The following is a 20,552-nucleotide window of genomic DNA, read 5'->3' as shown; positions in this document are numbered from 1 at the left end:
CGAAGCCTTGTAAATAGATATTTGGCTAAAATATATAAGGTTTTTGACTTTAAATAATAGAGGCTATCCCATAGTAGATGGCATCCAAAGGAACGAACCATTTAGGATTTGTCCATCCCTAAAAAGTCTGGACTTAGAAACTTTCCAACACTCTTGCCGGCAGCGTCACTTGCAAATTTCGAAAATTGCCAATTTTCACGTTGAAATAAGATATTTTGCAAACCGAGAAGCTTAATTGCATAGAAAATGGCTGCCGCTATCGATGGTGTACTCCCAGGCACATTGCAGGAGCTGGTGAAAAAGTCCAAGGTGCTGGTTGTGGGCGCCGGCGGCATCGGCTGCGAGGTCCTCAAGAACCTTGTGCTCAGCGGCTTTCACGACATTGAAATTGTGAGTTTTTGTGGAATTTTGTGGATGCTTTGCATTGCTAATGGTCTCATACATCCCATTTAGATCGATCTGGACACCATTGACCTGAGCAACCTCAATCGTCAATTTCTATTTCATCGCGAACACGTCGGCAAGTCAAAGGCCCGTGTGGCACGGGAAAGTGCATTGAGCTTCAATCCGGATGCAAAGATTATAGCGCACCATGACAGCGTCACAGCGTAAGTGTCGCAGGAATCGTTTGAATTGTTTTTCCGTATTCTACTGTTGCTTTGCAGCTCCCAGTATGGCGTAAGCTTCTTCCAGAAGTTCGATGTGATCCTCAGCGCTCTGGACAATCGTGCTGCTCGCAATCATGTGAATCGCATGTGCCTGAATGCGGAGGTTCCTTTGATCGAGAGTGGCACCTCGGGCTACAATGGACAAGTGGAGCTGATCAAGCGGGGTCTCACCCAGTGCTACGAGTGCACGCCCAAGGAGAAGCAGCGCACATTTCCCGGCTGCACCATCCGCAACACTCCCTCGGAGCCCATCCACTGCATTGTGTGGGCCAAGCATCTCTTCAAGTGAGTAGAGTTCATTCAAGAGTCAATTCCAAGACTAACGACGCTCCATTGCAGTCAACTTTTTGGCGAATCGGTGGACGATGAAGACATTTCGCCAGATGCTGCCGATCCGGATGCCCAGGGGCCGCCACAAGAAGGAGACGCAGATGCAGCTGTAGGTGGAGACGGTGACGGCGATGCGAAGAAGCCATCGGAGGCGGAGGAGGAGGACGCCACCAACGGCAATGTTGTGCGCATCAACACCCGCCAGTGGGCCAAGGACTGCGACTACGATGCCGGGCAGCTCTTCAACAAGTTCTTCGATGAGGACATCAACTACTTGCTGAAAATGTCCCATCTCTGGACGTCGCGCAAGCCTCCAGTGCCCGTCTCCTGGGATACGCTTGTGCCCGAGGGCACCACCGATGTCCAGCCAGAGTTTGCACGGCAGCATCACAAGGTGTGGACCGTGGAGGAGTGCGCCCATGTCTTTGCCAATGCGCTGAAGGATCTGGCTGCAGCCTTCCTCAAGCAGGAGGCAGAGGGAGAGACGCTTGCCTGGGACAAGGATGACCAGCCGGCCATGGACTTTGTGGCCGCCTGCGCCAACGTGCGCTCCTACATCTTCAACATTGAGCGCAAGTCCAGATTCGAAATAAAGTCGATGGCTGGGAACATTATACCCGCCATTGCCACCACAAATGCCATCACTGCTGGCATCTCTGTGCTGCGAGTCTTCAATGTGCTGCAGGCCAAATGGGAACAGTGCAAGGCTGTCTATGCTCGCCTTCGGCCCAATGCTCGCGGCCAGTTCCTCGTGCCAGACGCCTTATTGGCAGGCCCCAATCCCAATTGCTATGTCTGCGCCCTGGATCCGGCCATCACGCTGCGCATTGACACGAAGCGTGTGCACATGAAGGAGCTGCGCGACGATGTGCTGATCAAAACACTCAACATGCTGCATCCAGATGTGAATATGATGGGCACCGCCACTATTCTGCTCTCCTCGGAGGAGGATGAAACGACAGAGAACGACTCGAAGCTGCTGCACGAACTGAACGTTGTTGACGGCACAATCCTCAGCTGTGACGACTTCCATCAGAATTACAATCTGAGCATAATTATCTCACACTTCAATGCAGAGCGTGATGATCCGCTCTTCGAGGTGGTGGCCGATGCCAAGCAGCTGCAGCCCACAAAGGAGCAGCCGAAGAAGGAAACAGCGGAGGAGGAAGCCGACAAGGCAAAGGAGGAACGAAAACGTTCAGCGAATGGTGCAGATGATGGTCCCTCCACCTCGAAACGTAGTCGCCCCACCGAGATAGAAGACGACGACGACGATGACTGTCTGGTGATCGAGGAGGATAACGATGAGGATGTCATGATCGTGGCCACAGATAACCTTTCCGTGGAGAGCACTCCCAAGACGGCCATCAAGCGCAAGCCCAGCGAAGCTATGGAAGAGGAGGAGGATATCACAGAGATTCTGGATTCGTCCGACGAGGATGCAGCCGGCCCAACAAAATGCAAGCGTTCCAAGATCGAACCCTCCGACCTGAAAATCGATCCCCTAATGGAAGTCATCAATATTGATTGAACAGTGCACAATCAATCGAATATTTCCGTTTAAGCATATACTCTAACAAGTTCCATGGAAGATAACTGTATGAAAGGCATTTTACCGATTCTATGAATAACAATTTTACTGCGAATAACTTAAAGGCTCATTGTTATGTGTATTATTCCTATTTGAAATTTTAAAACCACAAATTAGCAGATCAGAAATTTATCGATTGCAACCAGTGCTGGCTAACCATCGAAGATTGTTGTTGTTATCGGTTGAGGGTTTATTTAGCCAAGAGGTGAGTGTTTTTGCCAACGATTTTGATGAATTTCAATGAAAAGCCAAATTTCAGATGTCCTTTGCCAGCAAAATACTTCAACAAACTTCCCGGCTGTGGAATGGCTTCAGTGCCGCACGTGGTTTTCACGTCCTAATGCGTCCCACAGCCACCACAACCGGAACGATGAACAACAGCAACCAAATACAACTGGTGGCCAACACAAGTCCTGTTGCCACCACAGGACTGCTGACACCTGCCTCAACGTTGCTGCAGCAGGTAGCAGGGTTCAAAGTGAAGGGGCGCCTAAAGAGACGCTGCAAGGATTGCTACATTGTGGTGCGCCAGGAACGCGGTTATGTCATCTGCCCCACGCATCCGCGCCACAAGCAAATGTCAATGAAGAAACGCGACTACAAGTCGTGGATACTGACACATGCCACCCAGTCCAAGGAACGGGGCTTCTAGTCCTGTTGCAATTATTACAACTAGCTTTTTCTTCAAATTTAAATAAAAACATCAAATTTTAAGCATCGTGGAAAATTAATCATTGCCCAACACTGTCGTCTGTCAGCTGTGAATTCTTTTTGTTTATCTCAATTTGATTTGTGGCCGTGCGGTGCGACCCACAAAAGTTAGTCGCTTGGTGCCAATTCCGTTGCTTTTCGAACTCTCACTGGGCCGACGTGCAGTCAGGGATAAAATACATCTGACGTCAGTGCACCAACACGAGTGCATTACTGATAAAACCCAAAAATCGGGTAGCAATATGACGACTCACTTCATGAATGTTCTGCGGCAGGCCTTCAAGACATTCGATCGGGCCAACCACGCCAGCTTCAACGCCAATCTGCAGCTGCTGAAGCAGCTAACAGACGAGCTCACCTATCGCGATCTTCACATCAAGGAGGACTTCTTCCGGCCCCACTCCGGGGCGCCGTCCCAGGCCCAGGGGCGTGCGCCCTGCAGCTACATGCACATCTTCGAGGACGAGCGCTTCTCCATGAGCCTGTTCATTGTGCGCGGCTCCAGCTCCATTCCCCTGCACGACCATCCCATGATGTTCGGCCTGCTGCGCTGCATCTGGGGCCAGCTGCTCGTCCAGAGCTACACACAGCAGCTGGGCCCCGACGAGCCGCTGCACTACGACACGGACCCCGTGGTGGTGAAGGTGAACGCCGAGGAGCCCTGCCTGGTGTCGCCTCACAGCCCCAGCGCCATGCTCACGCCACGCAAGCGAAACTATCACCACATAACCGAGGCGGGTGGCGGTGTGGCCGCCTTCTTCGACATACTCAGTCCGCCCTACGACGTGGACATGCCCCTCTACGGCCCACGCAGCTGCCGCTTCTATCAGCCCTTGCTGGAGGCGGGCCAACTCCAGCTGCACTGCATCCCCTCGCCATCCACCTACTACTGCGACGTGGTGGACACGCCCAAGTCCGTGCTGAAAGGTGCCTTCAAGTGCGCGGACGAAGCCTATGCCGAGACCGTGCCCGAGACGCAGTGAAGCGCAGTGTGGACCCCAAGCAGCAAGCATTTTCTGTGTTATTTCAATAAATTTGCCTCCCCTCTTTTGTTTTTAAGTTCATTCCGCAATCACGGAACATGTTTCATGGCGGGCTACCCAGATGGGAATTTATTCATCGTCTGCGGCTTGATAGATGTTTTGATTGCGACGCTTTAGTTTCTTGATGCTGGGCGGACTGCCGGGCGCTGGCTGAGGTATGGCTTCCTCGACTGTCGTCTCTGGTTGCGCCACTTCCTGCTCATCTTCCTCGGGCAGCTCTATTACGTTGTCATCTTTTACAGTTGTAACTGTCGGCGCTGGCAGGGACAGTTTCAGTTTACGTTTGATGGGTGCCACCAGCTCAGTTGGCTCAGTCGGTGCAGGCGAGCAGGAGCTCTCTTCGAGGGGTTCTTCAGCATCCAACTCAATGTTTTCCTTTGGCTCCTGCTCTTTGTCTGCGACTGCAACTTCCGGCAGATCCTTGCCATTAGCCAGCAGCGCCAGACAGAGTGGATCATCCACGCCCAAGACGGCACAGAACTCGTTGCTTTGCGGATTAAGCTGGGCCTTGGGTTGACCCACTGCCATGTGCTTGTAGTTGCGCTGCTGCTGCGGATCGAAGGCAGGCACCGTGCGCTGAAAGTTCTCCGGTATCGTGAGGCTCTGGAATTTGGCGCTCAGCGCGGACAGCTCCTCCTCGGTGGGTGTGAAATCGAAGCGCTCTGTGATGGCGCCCGCCTTCTTGCCCGGCAGGTAGTAGTAGTTCTCCTTCACCGAAATGAGATGATTTGTGCTCTGCAGGATGGCCAGCCACTCGGCATCGTACTCGAATGTGGGTCTTGCGCCTTCAGTCGCTTCGCTGGGTATGTCCAGCACTTGGAGGAATGCTCGTCGGGGCAGGCATTTGTCCAGAGCAAGAAACTTTGTCACAGCCACTGGTTTGGGAGGCAGCCTCGCGGCTCGAGTGGCCCCCTCCCCCTCATCTTCGCTCTCACTGCTGCTGCTGCTGCTGATCGAAGCACCGTCGCCCACTTTGGTCGTAGCTTTGCTGCCGCTGTGTGGCACGAGGGCGGCAAATTTGCAATGCAAGTGTGCGGCAAACCAGTAGGATGGCTGCACCACCTTCAGCAGCTCCTCCAGCGGCCGACTGCCCAGCTGTCCGCTCTCCATGTCCGCCGCAAAGTAAGGCTTCTTCCGCAGCAGCTGGGCCTTGTTGCCGTACTCGTAGATGCCGGTGGGCCAGTCGTGGGACAGGAAGATGTCGATCTTTCCCGACAGCTGCTTCAGCCGGAACACCTCCAGCTGGCGCACGTGGTAGACACTGCGGCACGTGGACTCTGTGTAGGGCGGGAACTCGTGGTGGCCGCGCAGGAAGTCGTGACCCTTGAAGATGCCGCTGATGCCTGCAATGCGAACGCCGTTCACATTGACCACTCCCGCATAGCCCAGATAGTATATGTTCGGTGCCACCCAGCCGCCGTAGGGCAGCTCCTGCAGATAGTTCGAAGCCTCGTGGTTGCCGCCAATGAAAATGGTCAGCACGGGAGCTACGCACTCACCGCTGTAATATCTGCAGAAACATTTGGGGATATTATAAATGGAATATGTGCTGCACTTTCGTTGCTACTCACTTGTAAAAGGTGCATATATCCAGGTACTTTTTCGGTACAGCCATCGTTTGCAGATCCTCCAGATTGCGCGTGGACTGAAAGTCGCCGCAGCATAGCAGCAGATCGATCTTTGTGTTGCTCTCCTTCTCAATGCATGCTATGGTGTCGTAGATGCGCTCCAGTTCGCCGTGCGCACATCCTTCTATCGCTATCTTCATGTTTTCCTTTAAATTATTGTTATTTTGGTTTGTAAACAATAATAGTCAGTGTGACCATGGAAATATCAATCAAATATACCGCATTTTCAAAATATACCACCCGGCATCAGCAAAGTGTCATGCATTTGGCGACCTACAGCACTCTAATAGACAACCAGTGTTGTCATTTTCGCTTTCCTTTTGCTATTTGCTGGCGGTCAGAAATGCAAAAATTTAAATTTATTTACCTTCACTTCAAACGTTAAAAATGATTTTATTTTTCAAAAATATCGATCCATTTACATAATATACGCGTAATGTGTGTTTGTGTGTGTGTGTGTAAAGAAAATGTAAGTGAAATGCTCTGCGTTGAATTCTCATTCTCTGACCATTTGTTTCGGAGTTCTTGGTAGGGGGACGTACGACGGGGGTGTTCGTACAATCTCATTTGATGAGATTTCCTCGTCTCTTGTTTCGTTTCGTTTACATACAAAGATTTACAGTGTGGACTCTTTTTTTTCGACTTAAGTTATCATAATTTAGTTGGCATGGAGTTGCCAAGAAATAGACAGTAAAAATATACATCTACAATAAATATATGCGATTATCCCGGTACGAGGGAGGGGGCGGGGACTGTCGCAGCGGCAGCGCATGCTGCTTAGTACACAGAATGTACTACGGAAACCAAGAGAATGCCTTAAAGCTATAATCATCATGCCCTAATTCAGTGTTTTAGTTTGTGGTTTTGTTTTTAGTGTTTTTTGTTTTGTTTTCGTTTTCGTTTTTGGAAAGAATATGAGAAACGATCAAGTCAGAAATCGAACCAAGTCTCTGGTTGGGTGGCGTCAATTTCACTTCAATTAGGAGCCAAACTTGAAGGACGAGGGAACTGTTGTCTGTGGAAAGGCGAAGCCGCCCTGCTTCTCGATCAGCTTCGATTCCTTGGCCGCCTTTCGCTGATCGGCGGTCACGACCACATCCTGCAGCGCCCTTGCCTGCTCAGGTGTAAGGTTTGACGTTAGCAGCGCATACCAGGCCTGATCTTGGGCAGAAAGTGCTAAGGGAAAACCAAAGAGTCAGTAAAGATAAATCTCTGTGGCAGAATCTTCTCGCAAACGAACCTGTGATAACTTCCTTAAACGTCCAATATTCATCGATTGCGCTGTCGTTCTCCTCGTCATCAATTGGCGTCGTGAATGTCTCGAGACCCGTCTCGTTGAGGTCCTCCACAGACTCCTCGGCATCGTCGTTCGACTCATCATCATCGTCCTTGACCTCCGCCTTGACTTCAAAGCCAGCCTCGCCCGCTTTCGCTTTGGTGAACTCGGCCAGCTTGTCCAAGTAGTTGGGTGCCATTTCATCCATGTCGTCCTCATCGCTGGACAAAGCCTCCTCACAGTCATCGCCATCCTCCTCCTCCTCCTCCTCTTCGTCCTCCTGTGCCCGCGACTCGTAGGCTCTCTTCAAGCCATCGAAGAGCAGGATCAGCGAGGGCACAATCTCGACAGCCACCTCACTCAGCACCTGCGGCTTGGCATCGCCCAGCGAGATGAGCGTACACAGTCCCAGGACACACAACTTGCGATCGTGAATGCTGCGAAAGGAATGCTGGGGGTTAAACAGGAAACACACACACAAAGGGGGGCCCAGTCTTACCCCAAGAAACAGTCGGTGTCGTGTAGCCATTGCTTGATGAAATGCGAGCTAATTGGCTCGTTATTCGGCTGCGACATCTTGTCCAGAATGGTGAGCAGCAGCTGTGGATTGTAGTAGAGCGCCGCAATCACCACCTGCAGGCACATGGTGCGCAGCTCCGAGGACTGAACCTCACGCGTAAGCCGCGACAATGCCAGCTCCACGAACATGTGTATCACCGAATCGATTTGGCCCTTGCACTGCAGAATGATGACCTCCATCAGCTTGGCCGCATGGCACTCTGGATCCTCGCCAGGATTACCAGTGAGCATCTATCGAGGGAGAGAGAACATAATAGTAATGAAAAAGGTTCGATTTAGGAGCTATTTCTGTACCGTTTTGCACATGTCGAGTATGGCCAGCAGGCGATTGGGATTGGAGAGGAAGGCTGGTGTATCGACCGTCACATAGTTATGCAGCGCCGGCATAATGTCGATGAAGTAATCGATGCCATCCTTCTTGAATACCTGATAGATCAGCTCCAGCATTTGCCACATTTCCGGGGAGATGGCCTTGCACGTCAGATCGTAAACCAGCGAGAAAGTTTCCTCATAGAAATCTGTGGAGGGAAATTCATAATAAATATTTACCCAAACTCTTTTCAGAGCCCTCTCTCTGTCTTACCGGTTATGTTATGCTGGAATATGTGACCCACCACATTGATGACAATGGGATGCAGATTGAGCAGCACTTCGGGATGCTCCTCCATCACACTCAACAGGGTTTCGATTGTGTTCAGCAGACTCATGGCGGTGATGGCCTTCTCATCGGAACCCTCCTCCGACTCGAGCACCTGGCTGAATGTGGTGGCCAAGTGCTGGCAGATCTCGGTGGCCACCGGCAGCAGCTGCGTGGTGAAGGTGCAGACGATCTTTTGCATGACATTTGTTAGGTCCTCGTTCTCCGTTTCTCGGATGATGGTCAGCAGCTCCTTGGTGATCTCCTTGATCTGCGCCTCCACATAGGGCGGCGCGTCGTCCTGCGACGATAGGAACATCTGCAGCCCAATGGCAGCCTCCACTTTCACGGGCAGCTCCTTGTCCGTCAGCAGAGCGTTGGTCGTTAGTCGCATGATCTCGGCCAGCACCTGCGGATTCTTGATCTGCACATCGCAGAAATAGTGCAGCACCCAGCAGGCACGCGCCCTCATATGTCCAGCGGGATTCTGGAACTCGGGGAACACGTACGTCGTCAGCATGGACTCCACCTGGTCCCGGTACAGAGCCTTCTTCAGCAGCACATCGGCCAGGGTGCCGATCATGTGCAGGGCTCCGTCCTTTTGCTTGTTGTCCGCCTGCTGCGAGGTTATAATCTGCATAATTGTGGCCATGGCCTTGGGCAGGACACCCTTGCGCTTCTTGCAGACGGAGTGCAGCAGCGATTGGGCAGCCGGCACGGGTGTAGCATAATCCTCGAATATATCTGCAAAAGGAAATACAAAAGTTAGCCACAGAGATTGAATGGGATTTGTTTTTTCTGCCTACCAAACTTCAAGCGAATGTACTCATAGGGATCGCTCTCCCACAGCTCCTGATCGGAGTCCGTGAAGGACATGATGGGAAAGATGACATCCTGGATGACAGCCACCATATGTGGCTTGATTAGCTTCCAGGTGTACGCGTGGCTAACGCTGCAAAAAGTCAATTATTAGAGCAAGCAAAAAGAGAAGCAGAAAGTCAAGGATCCTTACGCATTCTTCAGATAGTTCAGCACATCGGTGAGGACACGCGGCGAGACGTAAACTCTGTTGCGGTACTGATCGAGGATCTTTAGGAGCACCTCCAGAACACCTTGGCTGAAGGTCGGCAAATACCATTCAGCGAATTTTTGGTACTTTTCACTAACCACATTGCTGGGACTGCCATAGCTACAAAATCAATGAAGAGAGCATCAATAATTAGGGGAAAAGCTCCTTTGGGACGTAGTTTAACGCACCGTTCGAACATGCGGACCATGATGTGTAGGGCCCACTTCTTCGTCTTCCAATAGGGGAATTCGGTGCGTTCGTCCTCGTCGAGGTGCGAGCAATCGGGCACCTCGCGATCCGCTATCTGGCGACAGATCTCCATCCACTGCGAGAAGATCTCCTTGGTGATGAGATCCAGCGGCAGGCTGTACTGCGTGAGGGCGTAGTAGATCTTGAGTATTTGTTTCTGGAGGAGAACCGACTGCTCCGACTGCTCGTTGAGCAGCCTGATTATCAGCTGGTAGATCATCGGCAGCAGCAGATTCATGGCCTCGTTGAGCGGTGTCCGTTCATCGGATCGCTTGTACTCGTAGGTCTTCACCAGCTGGTACATGGTGAGCAGCGCTCCATTCCAGCCATTCAGATCCTGGTTCTGCAGATAGATGCTGATGTTGTCCACCACCTGGGGCCAGCGACCGGGGAAGTCGCTCTTGATGATGTGATTAACGCAGACGGAGAGCTGAACCCTGAACAGAGAACAAAACAAAGCCCAAAGTTAGTCAGGAGGAAAATCCCTGTTAGGTGTTTGCTTACCTGATCAATTCGGGAGCATGCACAATGGCGTCCACAATGGTGCCACGGATCATGGCCCGATCCTGTTCGTGTATGGAGAAGGGTATGGGCTCACCCGGCTTCGCCTCGTGGTCCGACCAGCTGCTGTTGATCAGATTCTTCAAGTAGACAGCGCCCGCCTGCCGCACCGGCTGCTCCAGTGTCGTTTGCATAACAATCTGCAGTATGGTGGGCACAAATCCAATGATTTTGTGTATCTGCGCGAGAGAAATTCAATGAAAATCAAATGTAAATTATTTTCCCCATTTTCCTTGATTTGTTTACACAGCTGTTGGCGCTGGCATTGGTGGGGCGGGATGAGTAATGCGGGCCACAATGGGTTAAGCAATCCCAATGCCGTATCGATGGCACCCGCCGGCCGACCCGAGCCGAGCCACCACTTTAAATTCTGTTCGCAATCCTCCAATGAATATGGGCAGAGGGGCAGCAGAGCCGCCGAGCCGCCAGTGGCTCGACGACAATTTCCCATAAATGCTGATAAAGTTAATTAACCAATACAATTACGGTTAGGGTTAGGGGGTGGTGGGAGGGACTAGCATGCAAATCGTTAGATGCTGACTCAGTCTTAATGAGCATGCCCATGGAACAGTGGAGCCAAAGCAATTGGATAATTGATGTCAAATGAAAATTTCTCTAATTAAGATTCCCTTCTGGAAGCTGGTAAACTCGTTAAATCTGGAAATTTAATTGCGTAACTTGCAAAATAGTCTTTACAATTTAATAGGTAAAACATATTCCACACCCACAGTGCCAGGCTGGAGCCTAACCATAGCCATACATAAAATCGGGGAAAAATTACTTGTTGCGGTGCAGGCAATGGGCGCGGTGGAACATAAGTCCCTGCCTGACACAAGGTTATTGATAGATGATTGTTAAAACCAATAAAGTTGCCCTTTCTCCTTCGACCGATATCAGTTTACTGTTGGTGGAGAGAGAGAGGCCCCATTTCACCCGCTACACCCACAACCACACACACACATGGAGATACTGACACACGCACACAGATACATATCACTGTGCAGTGCAATGATAGAAAGAGAGGGATGGGATGGGAGGTTAAAAGCGAACAATTAAAAAAGCACATGGTTTTCGTCGATGGCGCCATTCGCAAAGGTCTTTTGCATTTGTTTGTCGCTCTGCAGGGGGGAGGGAGGATTCAGGATTAAGGACATACCTGGGCCAGTTGATCCTCGGCGGCCTTGCGCTGCTCGGGATTCGGATCAATAGTTGCGCGCAACAGTTCCGTGAGTTTTTGTGCCTCCATTTTCGCCTAGTCGTTGGTCGCCTCTCTCTCGCTCTTGCTTATTTCCTATTGAATGCACGTTTTGCCGGTCGCTGCTGCTCCTTTGCACAGAAACAATGCGCCCACAAAGCACCCGCGAGTTGCTCTATTTGTTTAACAAATTGCCACACAACGCCACGGCAAGGGCCTAATTGCAGATATATGCACCCTATATAGCAATAAGGAAAAACGTGGAAAAGGCTATGACGGCCACACACACACCGCCGAAATTTGCGAGACGAGCGTGTATAGGGAACAGTGGGACCGCGGATTTAGCGATGGAATATACTGCTGCTCCCTCGGAAAAATACCGAAATGGATACCATGCTCCGCTGGTCGACAATGGACTAACGTTCTGTTTTTTTTGATCGGATATCATGTTCTCCGGATATATCAGGTTTATTATTACCAGCTAGTTGGGACACTCTGCACAGAACATTTAACTTCATCAGATTGATGAATCAATTTCCGGCAAGATGGGTCGGTATATTTACGGTATATTTTAGTAAATTTGGAATGGTCAGACGGTATACTTTGTTGATAAAGGTCACACTAAAGTGACACATCGTTTGGCGGAGGTGTGGTTGAAAATATATAAAATTTAGTGTTTATCAGCCAGAGAAACGGATTTAAATTGGTGTTAGGCGTGAGCTAATAGTTGAATTCAGCCTGTTTGATAGAAACACAAGCACAAACATCAGCGACAATGACAGGCAGGCTACCGGCATGCGTAATCGATGTGGGCACCGGGTAAGTTTCGTCGCCGCCGCAGCCTGCGGGGGTCGGTCTCCAATTGGAAAAAAAAATAAATATGTAGGTCGTCTGTCTGAATTCGATGTTTACGTTTGCAGCTACTCTAAGATGGGATTTGCTGGCAACAAGGAGCCGCAGTTCATCATCCCATCGGCCATAGCCATCAAGGAGTCGGCCCGCGTAGGCGACACCAATACGCGGCGCATCACAAAGGGCATAGAGGACCTGGACTTTTTCATTGGCGATGAAGCCTTCGACGCCACTGGTTACTCCATCAAGGTATGCAGCGGCACTGATAAGATTATCGGCAGAGTTTTTTACATTTTTATTATCGCCTCTGCAGTACCCGGTGCGTCATGGTCTGGTGGAGGACTGGGACTTGATGGAGCGCTTCCTGGAGCAGTGTATTTTCAAGTACTTGCGCGCGGAGCCCGAGGATCACTACTTCCTGCTGACTGAGCCGCCGCTAAATACGCCCGAGAACCGGGAGTATACGGCGGAAATAATGTTCGAAACATTCAATGTTCCTGGCCTGTATATCGCAGTGCAGGCGGTGCTGGCCCTGGCCGCCAGTTGGGCTTCCAGATCCGCCGAGGAGCGCACCCTCACCGGCATTGTGGTGGACAGTGGCGATGGAGTGACGCACGTCATACCAGTGGTAAATACAGCGCCCGCCCTATATCCATATCTTATCAGCAAATATTTTCTGTTGGAACAAACAACAAAAAACCGAAGCATTTACACACCCATGTCTCTCTCTTCTTAGGCCGAGGGCTACGTTATTGGCTCCTGCATCAAGCACATTCCAATTGCTGGACGAAACATCACATCGTTTATCCAGAGTTTGCTGCGTGAGCGGGAGGTGGGCATACCGCCCGAACAGAGCCTCGAAACTGCCAAAGCGATCAAAGAGAAGCACTGCTACATCTGCCCCGACATTGCCAAAGAGTTTGCCAAGTATGACTCCGAGCCAAGTAAATGGATACGCAACTTTTCGGGCGTCAACACGGTCACCAAGTCCCCCTTCAATGTCGATGTCGGCTATGAGCGCTTCCTGGGCCCCGAGATCTTCTTCCATCCCGAGTTCTCGAATCCCGACTTTACCATACCGCTCTCCGAGATTGTCGACAATGTCATACAGAACTGCCCCATCGATGTGAGGCGTCCGCTGTACAACAACATTGTCCTCAGCGGTGGCTCCACCATGTTCAAGGACTTTGGCAGGCGTCTGCAGCGCGACATCAAACGATCGGTGGACACGCGCCTACGCATCAGCGAGAACTTGTCCGAGGGACGCATTAAGGTTAGTCATAATCTCTCTCACTCTCGAATGAGTCATAATCTGAGTCTGAGTTTTGTATTTCCACAGCCAAAACCAATTGACGTTCAAGTGATTACGCATCACATGCAGCGGTATGCAGTGTGGTTTGGCGGCAGCATGTTGGCCTCAACGGTGAGCTAGAAGCGCCAGCGGCGAGAGTTCTTTTAATGTTTATTGTTCTATCTCTACTTACAGCCCGAGTTCTATCAGGTTTGTCATACAAAGGCCGCCTACGAGGAGTATGGTCCCAGCATTTGTCGTCACAATCCCGTCTTTGGCACCATGACATAATTTGATCTGATCCGAACCAGCAGCGGTTATTATTTAATGATTTCAATTAGAGATTTGATTCTGTTTTGCTTTGATTATGATGTATTCCACAAGCTAAAGTATTAGCCATCCCCCCCTTATGTGTTTAGCATTTAAATTGTGTCTACGAACTGTGTAAAGTTTTCTAAGTTTTCGCTCTAATTCTAAGCTTAAAACAACAACTCCAATGTCTGCCAGTTAAGCGTTTGCTACTCTATATGGTTAATGTGTGTCTATCACAAACACATACACATACACCCCCCAGCTCCCTTGCTCTATAAACTTCACTCTTATATATGGAAAAGATCGCTGTACTTGTCATAGTAATTACTATTTATAAATGCAATAACTGCGAAGCGAGACAAAAAGGTTTACAGAAAAGACAAAACTGAATGAGAAAAGAAAACAAAAGAAAAGAAAAAGTAATGATATGAATTATTGTGGAGAAATCTGTTTGTTATATTGATAAGGCATAATTGAAATGGCATTAAATAAATCAATAAAACATTCTTTAAGCTCAAAAACGGTGGCTGGCTCCTTTGATCTGGAAGCTTGTACTGGAAAATTTTATTCAAAGCGATTGTTCGTTCTGTTGTATGTGTGTTCAAATTGCTCTATAAATGTATAAGTATAAATCCTTTAAAATATTTTATATAAATTTTGTGACGGTGTCTGCTTTAGCTGAGGGAATATAGCAAAAAGGTTTCGGTGTCTTTTTTCAAGCCATAACTTTAGATAATTGACTACTAATCCGCATAGTCGCTGGAGCCCTCCTCCTCGTCGTTGCTGCTGTTCGATTGTGCGGCTGCCGTTTCCGGAGAGCGCAGATGCTCCGCAACGCGAAAGTTTTGCAGAAAATCCCGCATGGCATCCATCATCAAAGTGAGCGACTGCTGTAGGCCAACTTCTGCTGTTTATAATAATTAATAATTATTTTAGCTACGGGATGGGGAGCCTAAACAAACCTTCGGCTTCGCCGTTGGCTGGCATGGCCGGCTCCACTGCAGCTGCTGCGGCAGCTCCGGCACCGGCTTCAGCTCCAGCTTCTGCTGGTGCTCCAGCCGCAATGTTGTTCACATTAAACGATGGCAAAAGGGATTGGAAAAACATTGAAACAGAGTTACTGGCTCTGTTTGTTGGACTGCTGCTGGATGAGGACTTGCTGCAAAGAATTTCAAATGAAGAAATTGAAATTGCTGCTGGCTATCGGCATTTGTCGTACCGCTGATAGCAATTGACACTGTCTGGTGGGGGCAGTGGGTCGTAGGTCATAATCGCCTGCTTCTCCTTGGCCACAAAGACGGCCAGTGGTACCTTCTCCTTGTAGTCGGAGAGTATCACATGCCGCAGAATGGGTCGTGGCGGTGTGCCGCCATAGCGCACGGAACGTTTCTCTTTGTATTCATTGACGACGGGATCTTTGGCGTCGATGCGATCGAGCACAACGTTCACATTGGACTCCAGCCAGGGCAGCACCTCGGTCGAACGCCAAACGACTCGGGCACGGCACACATACAAGCACACAAGCTGATGCAGGGCGGGCGATTGACTGGGCAGCAGGGAGGGAGGGAGTGATTAGATAGCGATAATCGAAAGCAAAGCCTCTTCAACTCACTTTCCCGACACATCCGAGAAGAAGTACGACGAGGCCAGCACACGCTTGTCTGTCTGCACGGACATCTCGTCGAGCAGGGGCCTGAGTACGGCCGGGAACATGAGGAGCGCGTACTGCAGCGCCTCGTTGGAGCGTTCACAGGCGCCGTGCAGCGTGTACAGGGCCAGGGCGTAGGAGTAGGCCATGTTGGGCAGCTGTGACAGGTTCCGCGCGGCATTGTACTCCTCGTAGAACTCCACCAGCCAGCCAAACTGCTTGCTCCTCAGCGCATAGTAGTCGATGACCAGAATCATGGCCAGCGGATCCGTTTCGGGCTGCAGGCTCAGCAGCAGCTTGGAGATCTCGAACGCTGTGCGGCTGCAGGCACGCTCCTCCAGGTATTGGGCATGCTTGAAGAGCACAATGTAGAAGGAGCGATTCTCCTGGCGACGATAGTCCAGCCGGCAGTTGCCCGACGTCAGGCTGAAGTTGATGTGCAGCGACGACTCCAGCAGCAGCAGGGCGCGCTCCAGCAACTCAGCGGCCAGGGCAAAGTCCTCGGTCATCTTGCACACTTCGCTCAGCTGCACCAGCGAGTCCACGTGGTACGGACAGCGCTTGATGAGCGTGATCAGAAACTCCGAATCGATGCGCTCCAGGGCAGAGAGGAACATGTGCTGCACTCCCTGGTAGTACTGGCTGTGCTCGAATGCAAACCACTGCACTGCATCGTTGCTGCTGTTCTTCGTTGACTTTGAGGTGCCGGGCAACTCGATGGTCGGCAGCAGCTGCATCGTGATGGTGTTCTTGGTCAGCGGTGGCCACGATTCCCTGGCCGTTACCATGTACGTGGACTTTAGCGTGGGCTTCTGGCGGCCACGCTTGGTTCTGTGCAAAAATAAATACATCAAAATAGATAGATATCAAAATAAATAGTTCTGAGCGGGCAGCACTTACTCCACTTTGACCACCCGCTTGCCAAAGGTGCGTCGCATCTCGTTGTGCGAGTTGAGATGTCGCAGCTCCACGTTCAGTAGCTTCTTGGTGGCCGATCCGCCGGCAGCGGCAGCAGCTGCCTGCTGCTTCATCGATTGCCTGGGCACTGCGTCGTACACTTTGCCCAACAGTGGATCCTTCTCGAAGTACTTGTCCTGCCGCTCGTTGTCCTCGCTGCTGATGTGGTTGCCGCTGGACTTGACCTTCTTCTTGCGCTTCTTTTTCTTCTTTTTGGCGGCAGCACTGGCATTGGGCAGTGCAGCCGACGGGTGCTCCGTCTCGTTGTCATCCTCCTTGAACTCGCTCTCCGAGAGACTCAGGCCGGGCTGATTCAACTGAAATGGAATGTCACGCGTTGAAACGTTGAGCTGGCAGTCGTGGATTGCATTGTTACGTACCAGATCAAATGGATTTAAATGCGATTTGCGATCTCTGACCGTATGGTAGTCCTCCAGCTCGTCATTGTCGCTCAATTCCTCGCCCTCTTCGTCATCGGGCGGCGGTGGCAGCTTGTCAGCGTCACCCTGCAGCTTCTTCAGCATGCGCGCGGACATTGTTGTTGACCAGCACCTCGGTATTTACAATAATATTCAGATATGACTGTTTTTCGTATAAAATACGTGTGTGTCAATACACAGCAGCGACGGCGACAGCGCAGCCTTCGTTGATATTTCCTCGATGTTGAAATTCGGCTTGTGATTGCTAGCTATCTGCAGCCCTCAGCACTGATCATATAATTTTATGCGATAAATTAATCAATTTCCTAAAAGATTTGCCAGTTTCAAGTACTCATTTTCATTTGATTATTTATAAAATAGGGCTTAGTCGAAACACACATTACCAAAACACGCAAATTGGAGCTGGTTTCGAACTGGAACTTGCAAAAAGCTCGCGGAAACTAGGGCTGTAAGACGATCGATAATATCGATGAATATCGTGCAGATTCCAACCACACAAATCACAAATACATTATTTACGAAGAGGAGCGAAATTCAGTTCAAGACACCATCCGCTACAATACTGGCAGATTTTATCTAATTTTTCAGATATTTGTAGACTCGTTTCTTTCAATTATTAATCATTTTAAATTAGTCCGGACAGTCACGACTTATCGATAGCTGATTCAAACGAATCGGCTTTTGGGCCGCCACCAATAGCCGCCATTTGAATTTTGTTGTTGCATGATGCGACGTAGGGGATTCCGCAGGAATTACGTTTGCAATTATTTATTTTTAATGATTTTAACAGAACAATTGCTTAAAAGGCTTGCTTAATACGTTGCACGGCATATTCGCCATAGTGGGTGACAAGAATTACGGCACCGACGGTGACAAGTGAAGCCACCAACATGAACAGTTTATTGGAACGCTTGGCACAACGATTTTCCTTGGCCTTCTCCACGTTCCCAGTAGTACCGCGTATGGCTTTGATTTCCTCCTCCAGGGTGGCCACCTCTTCCTCCGTCATTTTCAGGTCCTCCAGTTCGTCGCCCTGCAGGGCGTCGTTCAGTACTTCTACTTCATCCACCCCACCAGCAGTCTGACGGATAGGCTCTGCCAATTCGTTTACAAGAGTGTCGATAACCTCCGGCTGTCGATGCACCAACAAGCAGCGGACCCTGCCCTCCCACATGTTGGCGCGGTCAAGCTGCTTAAAGTATCCGTGGAAGTCTTCTAAATCTTCAGTAGCTTCGCCAGCCACAATGAGAAACTTGTGATGTTTAGCAAGGGAGCTCGGGACGGTAGACAGCTTCGGCTGCATGTAGATCTCGATATTGACCGTCGATTTGGCACGAAGTAGCCCCATATTCGGACGCACGTAAAACAGGCGCGGCGAGGTTGTCTTCATCTTGTAGACCATATCCTTATCCGTGAGACTGCGAATGACCAGTTTGCGCTTGACATACTTGTCGAACGGCCCCTCGAAAACTAGAGCGTCAGCCGGCTCGTAGGTCATTATGTCCGCAATCTTCTTTGCCATTTCAATTTTGTAACTTTATTCAATTCGGTTTACGAAATGTATTTATTTATTATTTTTTAGATCGTACTTTGTGTTGTTCGAAAAACGATGTGCTCGAGACTAGTTTGTAAAACCGAATAAAAAATGGAAATGGCGACTCGGGAAAATTCCCAGAAACAGGCCTACTTGTGTGCTGTTCAAAAAGCGATGTGTTATCGGTAATATATGTATGTACACCGCCTGACCCTCGGAAGTATACCGAAATATACCTTTTCATTTTTAAAACATACCGTAAGTATACCGTATATCCTATATAATTTTACTCGATTTTGATATTCCGCTTAATGTTACAAGCTAGTTAGGACTCTCAGTGCTAAGTCAAGAATTTTTTCCGATTAATGAATCACTTCTGCATAAGATTGGCTAGTTTTCATGACTTCTTTTTATTGGATTGATCACAAAATAAGGATTAAACAAAAAATGTAAACGGCGGCTTACAGCACTAAAACGACACTTGATGGTGTTGCCAAAGTCTGCTTGCGCGGAGGACTCAAATGTTGTTTCGTTTAAATGTTCGTTTTATTATTATTTAATTCGTTTTATACAGTATCGTCTTGGTGAAATTCGTTGAGTGTGTGTGCTACCAGAATATCATGCGGCCAGCATTTGGGGAAGTGGCCTTGGCCAGAATGATGCCCGACAGCTCCTCGTCCTCCAGTTCGTTGCTGTTACGCGCATTGCGGCGAGTGTAAGGGGTAAGCAGAGACACATTAGGTTTACAGTTAACACGTACAGTGCACTTATCATACATATTTACAGCTAATGTTATTGGTGTTTCTTTTGATCTTTTGTTTATTTTGGTTTCATAATAAATAACAATATGAATGTTGGTTGTTGGTCGAGACAGCTGATGGGTGGGTCATCGATCACCTCAGGAGATGGGGGTGGTTGGTGGCTGTTTCGATGATTCGCAGGTTGTGGTGGTGTGTGTGTTTGGGTGTGCGTGCGTGAGCGTGGGCGGGCGGGATTACAGTCACATGGGATAACAACAGTTACAACGAATTGCAGCAGTGGCCAATTTTGCTCTCATGGTCTGCAAAACAGAATCCAGATAGAGAGAAATAGAAAGAGAGAGGAAGAAAATAAAGAAATAGAGAGAAAATATACAAATGAAGATAGAAATACAAAATAAAAGCTAATGGAAATTCCGTTAGCAGCACAAAACACACAAAACGAAACGAAACGAAAATGGGGAATGAGAACATGCGGATGAAAGAGTATGGGCTGATAAAGCAGGGGGCTGGGGCAGGTGGAAATAATACACATTTCATTTTATTAATTCACATTTTTTTATTCTTTTTGAAGATTTTGTTCTATCTTTTCTCTTGCGTTTTCTTTCTTTTTTTTGTTGGTTTATTTTTGTTTCTAAATTAAATCGTTTCGAGGCACTTAGTAGGCCACTTTGTAGGCGCTATTTAAATATTAAATATATTGTTATGTATATGTTTGTGTATCTATGTATTGCAAAATCAATTAAAATATGCTAAAAATTAAGTATTGTACAGCATTTGTTGCTTGCTTTGTAAATTTTGCATCAAATCAATTTCGTTTATCGTTTAAATATCACTTAAATAGGTTCGATTCAAGCCACTTTACGTTTGTTTTACTTTTACTTTTGTTTTGTGTTTTGCGGACGGTTACAAGAACAAATACGAAATACGAAAGAAATGTACAAATTTTAAAAATACATATATATTTAACTATAAATAGAACATTACGTACATATGTATAGAGGGGGTGGGGGCGTGTTTGTGTGTTGTATTTTTGTTTCTTGTTTGTTTGTTTATAAATTAGGTTTCGTGGTAATGCAGTCGTTAATGTTGTTTTGTGGTTTCTTTTCTCATCAATTAGTTTATCAATTGCACTTTAAATTCGCTTACTCATTTGTCACACAATAAAAAAAAAACAATTTGTTAATTTATCAAAAATCAACAACTAATCACAAGGCAAATAG

General features: G+C 48.8%; 9 protein-coding genes across 15 annotated transcripts in view; 4 read left to right on the top strand and 5 right to left on the bottom strand.

Moving 5' to 3' along the window:
- Positions 1-132: 132 nt before the first annotated feature.
- On the top strand, positions 133-2,657 carry LOC117895296 (SUMO-activating enzyme subunit 2). Its single transcript, XM_034802851.1, has 4 exons — positions 133-390; positions 454-608; positions 666-953; positions 1,008-2,657. The coding sequence occupies exons 1-4, from the start codon at positions 247-249 to the stop codon at positions 2,527-2,529; spliced, it is 2,109 nt and encodes a 702-aa protein (XP_034658742.1). The 5' UTR covers positions 133-246; the 3' UTR covers positions 2,530-2,657.
- Positions 2,658-2,716: 59 nt separating this feature from the next.
- On the top strand, positions 2,717-3,316 carry LOC117895305 (39S ribosomal protein L36, mitochondrial). Its single transcript, XM_034802865.1, has 2 exons — positions 2,717-2,794; positions 2,849-3,316. The coding sequence occupies exon 2, from the start codon at positions 2,849-2,851 to the stop codon at positions 3,239-3,241; it is 393 nt and encodes a 130-aa protein (XP_034658756.1). The 5' UTR covers positions 2,717-2,794; the 3' UTR covers positions 3,242-3,316.
- A 53-nt stretch (positions 3,317-3,369) lies between these two features.
- Positions 3,370-4,359, top strand: LOC117895303 (2-aminoethanethiol dioxygenase). The gene has a single exon (XM_034802862.1). It carries the CDS (start codon positions 3,543-3,545, stop codon positions 4,281-4,283), a length of 741 nt encoding a protein of 246 aa, XP_034658753.1. The 5' UTR covers positions 3,370-3,542; the 3' UTR covers positions 4,284-4,359.
- Positions 4,360-4,389: 30 nt separating this feature from the next.
- On the bottom strand, positions 4,390-6,158 carry LOC117895298 (lariat debranching enzyme). Its single transcript, XM_034802856.1, has 2 exons — positions 5,915-6,158; positions 4,390-5,853 (listed from the first exon to the last, which is right to left on the bottom strand). Exons 1-2 carry the CDS (start codon positions 6,109-6,111, stop codon positions 4,413-4,415), a joined length of 1,638 nt encoding a protein of 545 aa, XP_034658747.1. The 5' UTR covers positions 6,112-6,158; the 3' UTR covers positions 4,390-4,412.
- Positions 6,159-6,557: 399 nt separating this feature from the next.
- On the bottom strand, positions 6,558-11,846 carry LOC117895293 (importin-7). Its single transcript, XM_034802847.1, has 10 exons — positions 11,499-11,846; positions 10,286-10,521; positions 9,721-10,218; positions 9,476-9,652; positions 9,270-9,415; positions 8,410-9,207; positions 8,121-8,344; positions 7,747-8,057; positions 7,212-7,684; positions 6,558-7,147 (listed from the first exon to the last, which is right to left on the bottom strand). The coding sequence occupies exons 1-10, from the start codon at positions 11,586-11,588 to the stop codon at positions 6,951-6,953; spliced, it is 3,150 nt and encodes a 1,049-aa protein (XP_034658738.1). The 5' UTR covers positions 11,589-11,846; the 3' UTR covers positions 6,558-6,950.
- Positions 11,847-12,145: 299 nt separating this feature from the next.
- Positions 12,146-14,401, top strand: LOC117895300 (actin-related protein 3). The gene is made up of 6 exons (XM_034802858.1): positions 12,146-12,356; positions 12,458-12,638; positions 12,703-13,017; positions 13,126-13,662; positions 13,729-13,812; positions 13,876-14,401. Exons 1-6 carry the CDS (start codon positions 12,313-12,315, stop codon positions 13,969-13,971), a joined length of 1,257 nt encoding a protein of 418 aa, XP_034658749.1. The 5' UTR covers positions 12,146-12,312; the 3' UTR covers positions 13,972-14,401.
- A 126-nt stretch (positions 14,402-14,527) lies between these two features.
- Positions 14,528-17,390, bottom strand: LOC117895297 (transcription factor 25). 3 transcript variants are annotated; one of them, XM_034802852.1, is made up of 6 exons: positions 16,978-17,390; positions 16,541-16,914; positions 15,605-16,471; positions 15,212-15,538; positions 14,955-15,151; positions 14,528-14,899 (listed from the first exon to the last, which is right to left on the bottom strand). In XM_034802852.1, the coding sequence occupies exons 1-6, from the start codon at positions 17,131-17,133 to the stop codon at positions 14,736-14,738; spliced, it is 2,085 nt and encodes a 694-aa protein (XP_034658743.1). In that variant the 5' UTR covers positions 17,134-17,390; the 3' UTR covers positions 14,528-14,735. The 3 variants fall into 3 exon arrangements, with proteins under 3 accessions (XP_034658743.1, XP_034658746.1, XP_034658744.1); XM_034802855.1 differs by having other exon boundaries at positions 14,528-14,893; XM_034802853.1 differs by having other exon boundaries at positions 14,528-14,896; positions 16,978-17,389.
- A 381-nt stretch (positions 17,391-17,771) lies between these two features.
- LOC117895304 (vesicle-associated membrane protein-associated protein B) lies at positions 17,772-18,639 on the bottom strand. Its single transcript, XM_034802864.1, has one exon. It carries the CDS (start codon positions 18,557-18,559, stop codon positions 17,837-17,839), a length of 723 nt encoding a protein of 240 aa, XP_034658755.1. The 5' UTR covers positions 18,560-18,639; the 3' UTR covers positions 17,772-17,836.
- A 456-nt stretch (positions 18,640-19,095) lies between these two features.
- Positions 19,096-20,552, bottom strand: part of LOC117895290 (sterile alpha and TIR motif-containing protein 1) — a 36,708-nt gene continuing 35,251 nt past the window's right edge. For 4 of the 5 annotated variants that reach the window (XM_034802835.1, XM_034802838.1, XM_034802839.1 and 1 more), the window contains one exon: positions 19,096-19,263. In XM_034802835.1, the coding sequence (XP_034658726.1) occupies positions 19,179-19,263 (85 nt within the window). In that variant the 3' untranslated portion in view covers positions 19,096-19,178. Of the gene's footprint in view, positions 19,264-19,399; positions 19,632-20,552 lie in introns of those variants that run through there. The other variant, XM_034802837.1, reaches the window with a different exon arrangement.

Source organism: Drosophila subobscura, chromosome J (assembly GCF_008121235.1).
Source record: "Drosophila subobscura isolate 14011-0131.10 chromosome J, UCBerk_Dsub_1.0, whole genome shotgun sequence".
NCBI lineage: Eukaryota > Metazoa > Arthropoda > Insecta > Diptera > Drosophilidae > Drosophila > Drosophila subobscura.
This window is presented reverse-complemented; position numbering and strand designations above follow the sequence as displayed.

What these genes read in the sequence shown, in the direction of transcription:
- LOC117895305 (XM_034802865.1), top strand. Translation starts at nt 2,849, where the DNA reads ATGTCCTTTGCCAGCAAAATACTTCAACAAACTTCCCGGCTGTGGAAT.
- LOC117895296 (XM_034802851.1), top strand. Translation starts at nt 247, where the DNA reads ATGGCTGCCGCTATCGATGGTGTACTCCCAGGCACATTGCAGGAGCTG. An exon ending in GCTTTCACGACATTGAAATT is followed by an intron (nt 391 to 453) that starts GTGAGTTTTTGT and finishes CATCCCATTTAG; the next exon opens with ATCGATCTGGACACCATTGA. An exon ending in CACCATGACAGCGTCACAGC is followed by an intron (nt 609 to 665) that starts GTAAGTGTCGCA and finishes GTTGCTTTGCAG; the next exon opens with CTCCCAGTATGGCGTAAGCT.
- LOC117895303 (XM_034802862.1), top strand. Translation starts at nt 3,543, where the DNA reads ATGACGACTCACTTCATGAATGTTCTGCGGCAGGCCTTCAAGACATTC.
- LOC117895304 (XM_034802864.1), bottom strand. Translation starts at nt 18,559, where the DNA reads ATGGCAAAGAAGATTGCGGACATAATGACCTACGAGCCGGCTGACGCT.
- LOC117895300 (XM_034802858.1), top strand. Translation starts at nt 12,313, where the DNA reads ATGACAGGCAGGCTACCGGCATGCGTAATCGATGTGGGCACCGG. An exon ending in GTAATCGATGTGGGCACCGG is followed by an intron (nt 12,357 to 12,457) that starts GTAAGTTTCGTC and finishes TTACGTTTGCAG; the next exon opens with CTACTCTAAGATGGGATTTG. An exon ending in TGTCCGAGGGACGCATTAAG is followed by an intron (nt 13,663 to 13,728) that starts GTTAGTCATAAT and finishes GTATTTCCACAG; the next exon opens with CCAAAACCAATTGACGTTCA.
- LOC117895297 (XM_034802852.1), bottom strand. Translation starts at nt 17,133, where the DNA reads ATGTCCGCGCGCATGCTGAAGAAGCTGCAGGGTGACGCTGACAAGCTG. An exon ending in TTCTCGGATGTGTCGGGAAA is followed by an intron (nt 15,539 to 15,604) that starts GTGAGTTGAAGA and finishes CCTGCTGCCCAG; the next exon opens with TCAATCGCCCGCCCTGCATC. An exon ending in AGCCAACGGCGAAGCCGAAG is followed by an intron (nt 14,900 to 14,954) that starts GTTTGTTTAGGC and finishes TATTATAAACAG; the next exon opens with CAGAAGTTGGCCTACAGCAG.
- LOC117895298 (XM_034802856.1), bottom strand. Translation starts at nt 6,111, where the DNA reads ATGAAGATAGCGATAGAAGGATGTGCGCACGGCGAACTGGAGCGCATC. An exon ending in GATATATGCACCTTTTACAA is followed by an intron (nt 5,854 to 5,914) that starts GTGAGTAGCAAC and finishes ATGTTTCTGCAG; the next exon opens with ATATTACAGCGGTGAGTGCG.
- LOC117895293 (XM_034802847.1), bottom strand. Translation starts at nt 11,588, where the DNA reads ATGGAGGCACAAAAACTCACGGAACTGTTGCGCGCAACTATTGATCCG. An exon ending in CCGAGGATCAACTGGCCCAG is followed by an intron (nt 10,522 to 11,498) that starts GTATGTCCTTAA and finishes TCTCTCGCGCAG; the next exon opens with ATACACAAAATCATTGGATT. An exon ending in GACACCGACTGTTTCTTGGG is followed by an intron (nt 7,685 to 7,746) that starts GTAAGACTGGGC and finishes TTCCTTTCGCAG; the next exon opens with CATTCACGATCGCAAGTTGT.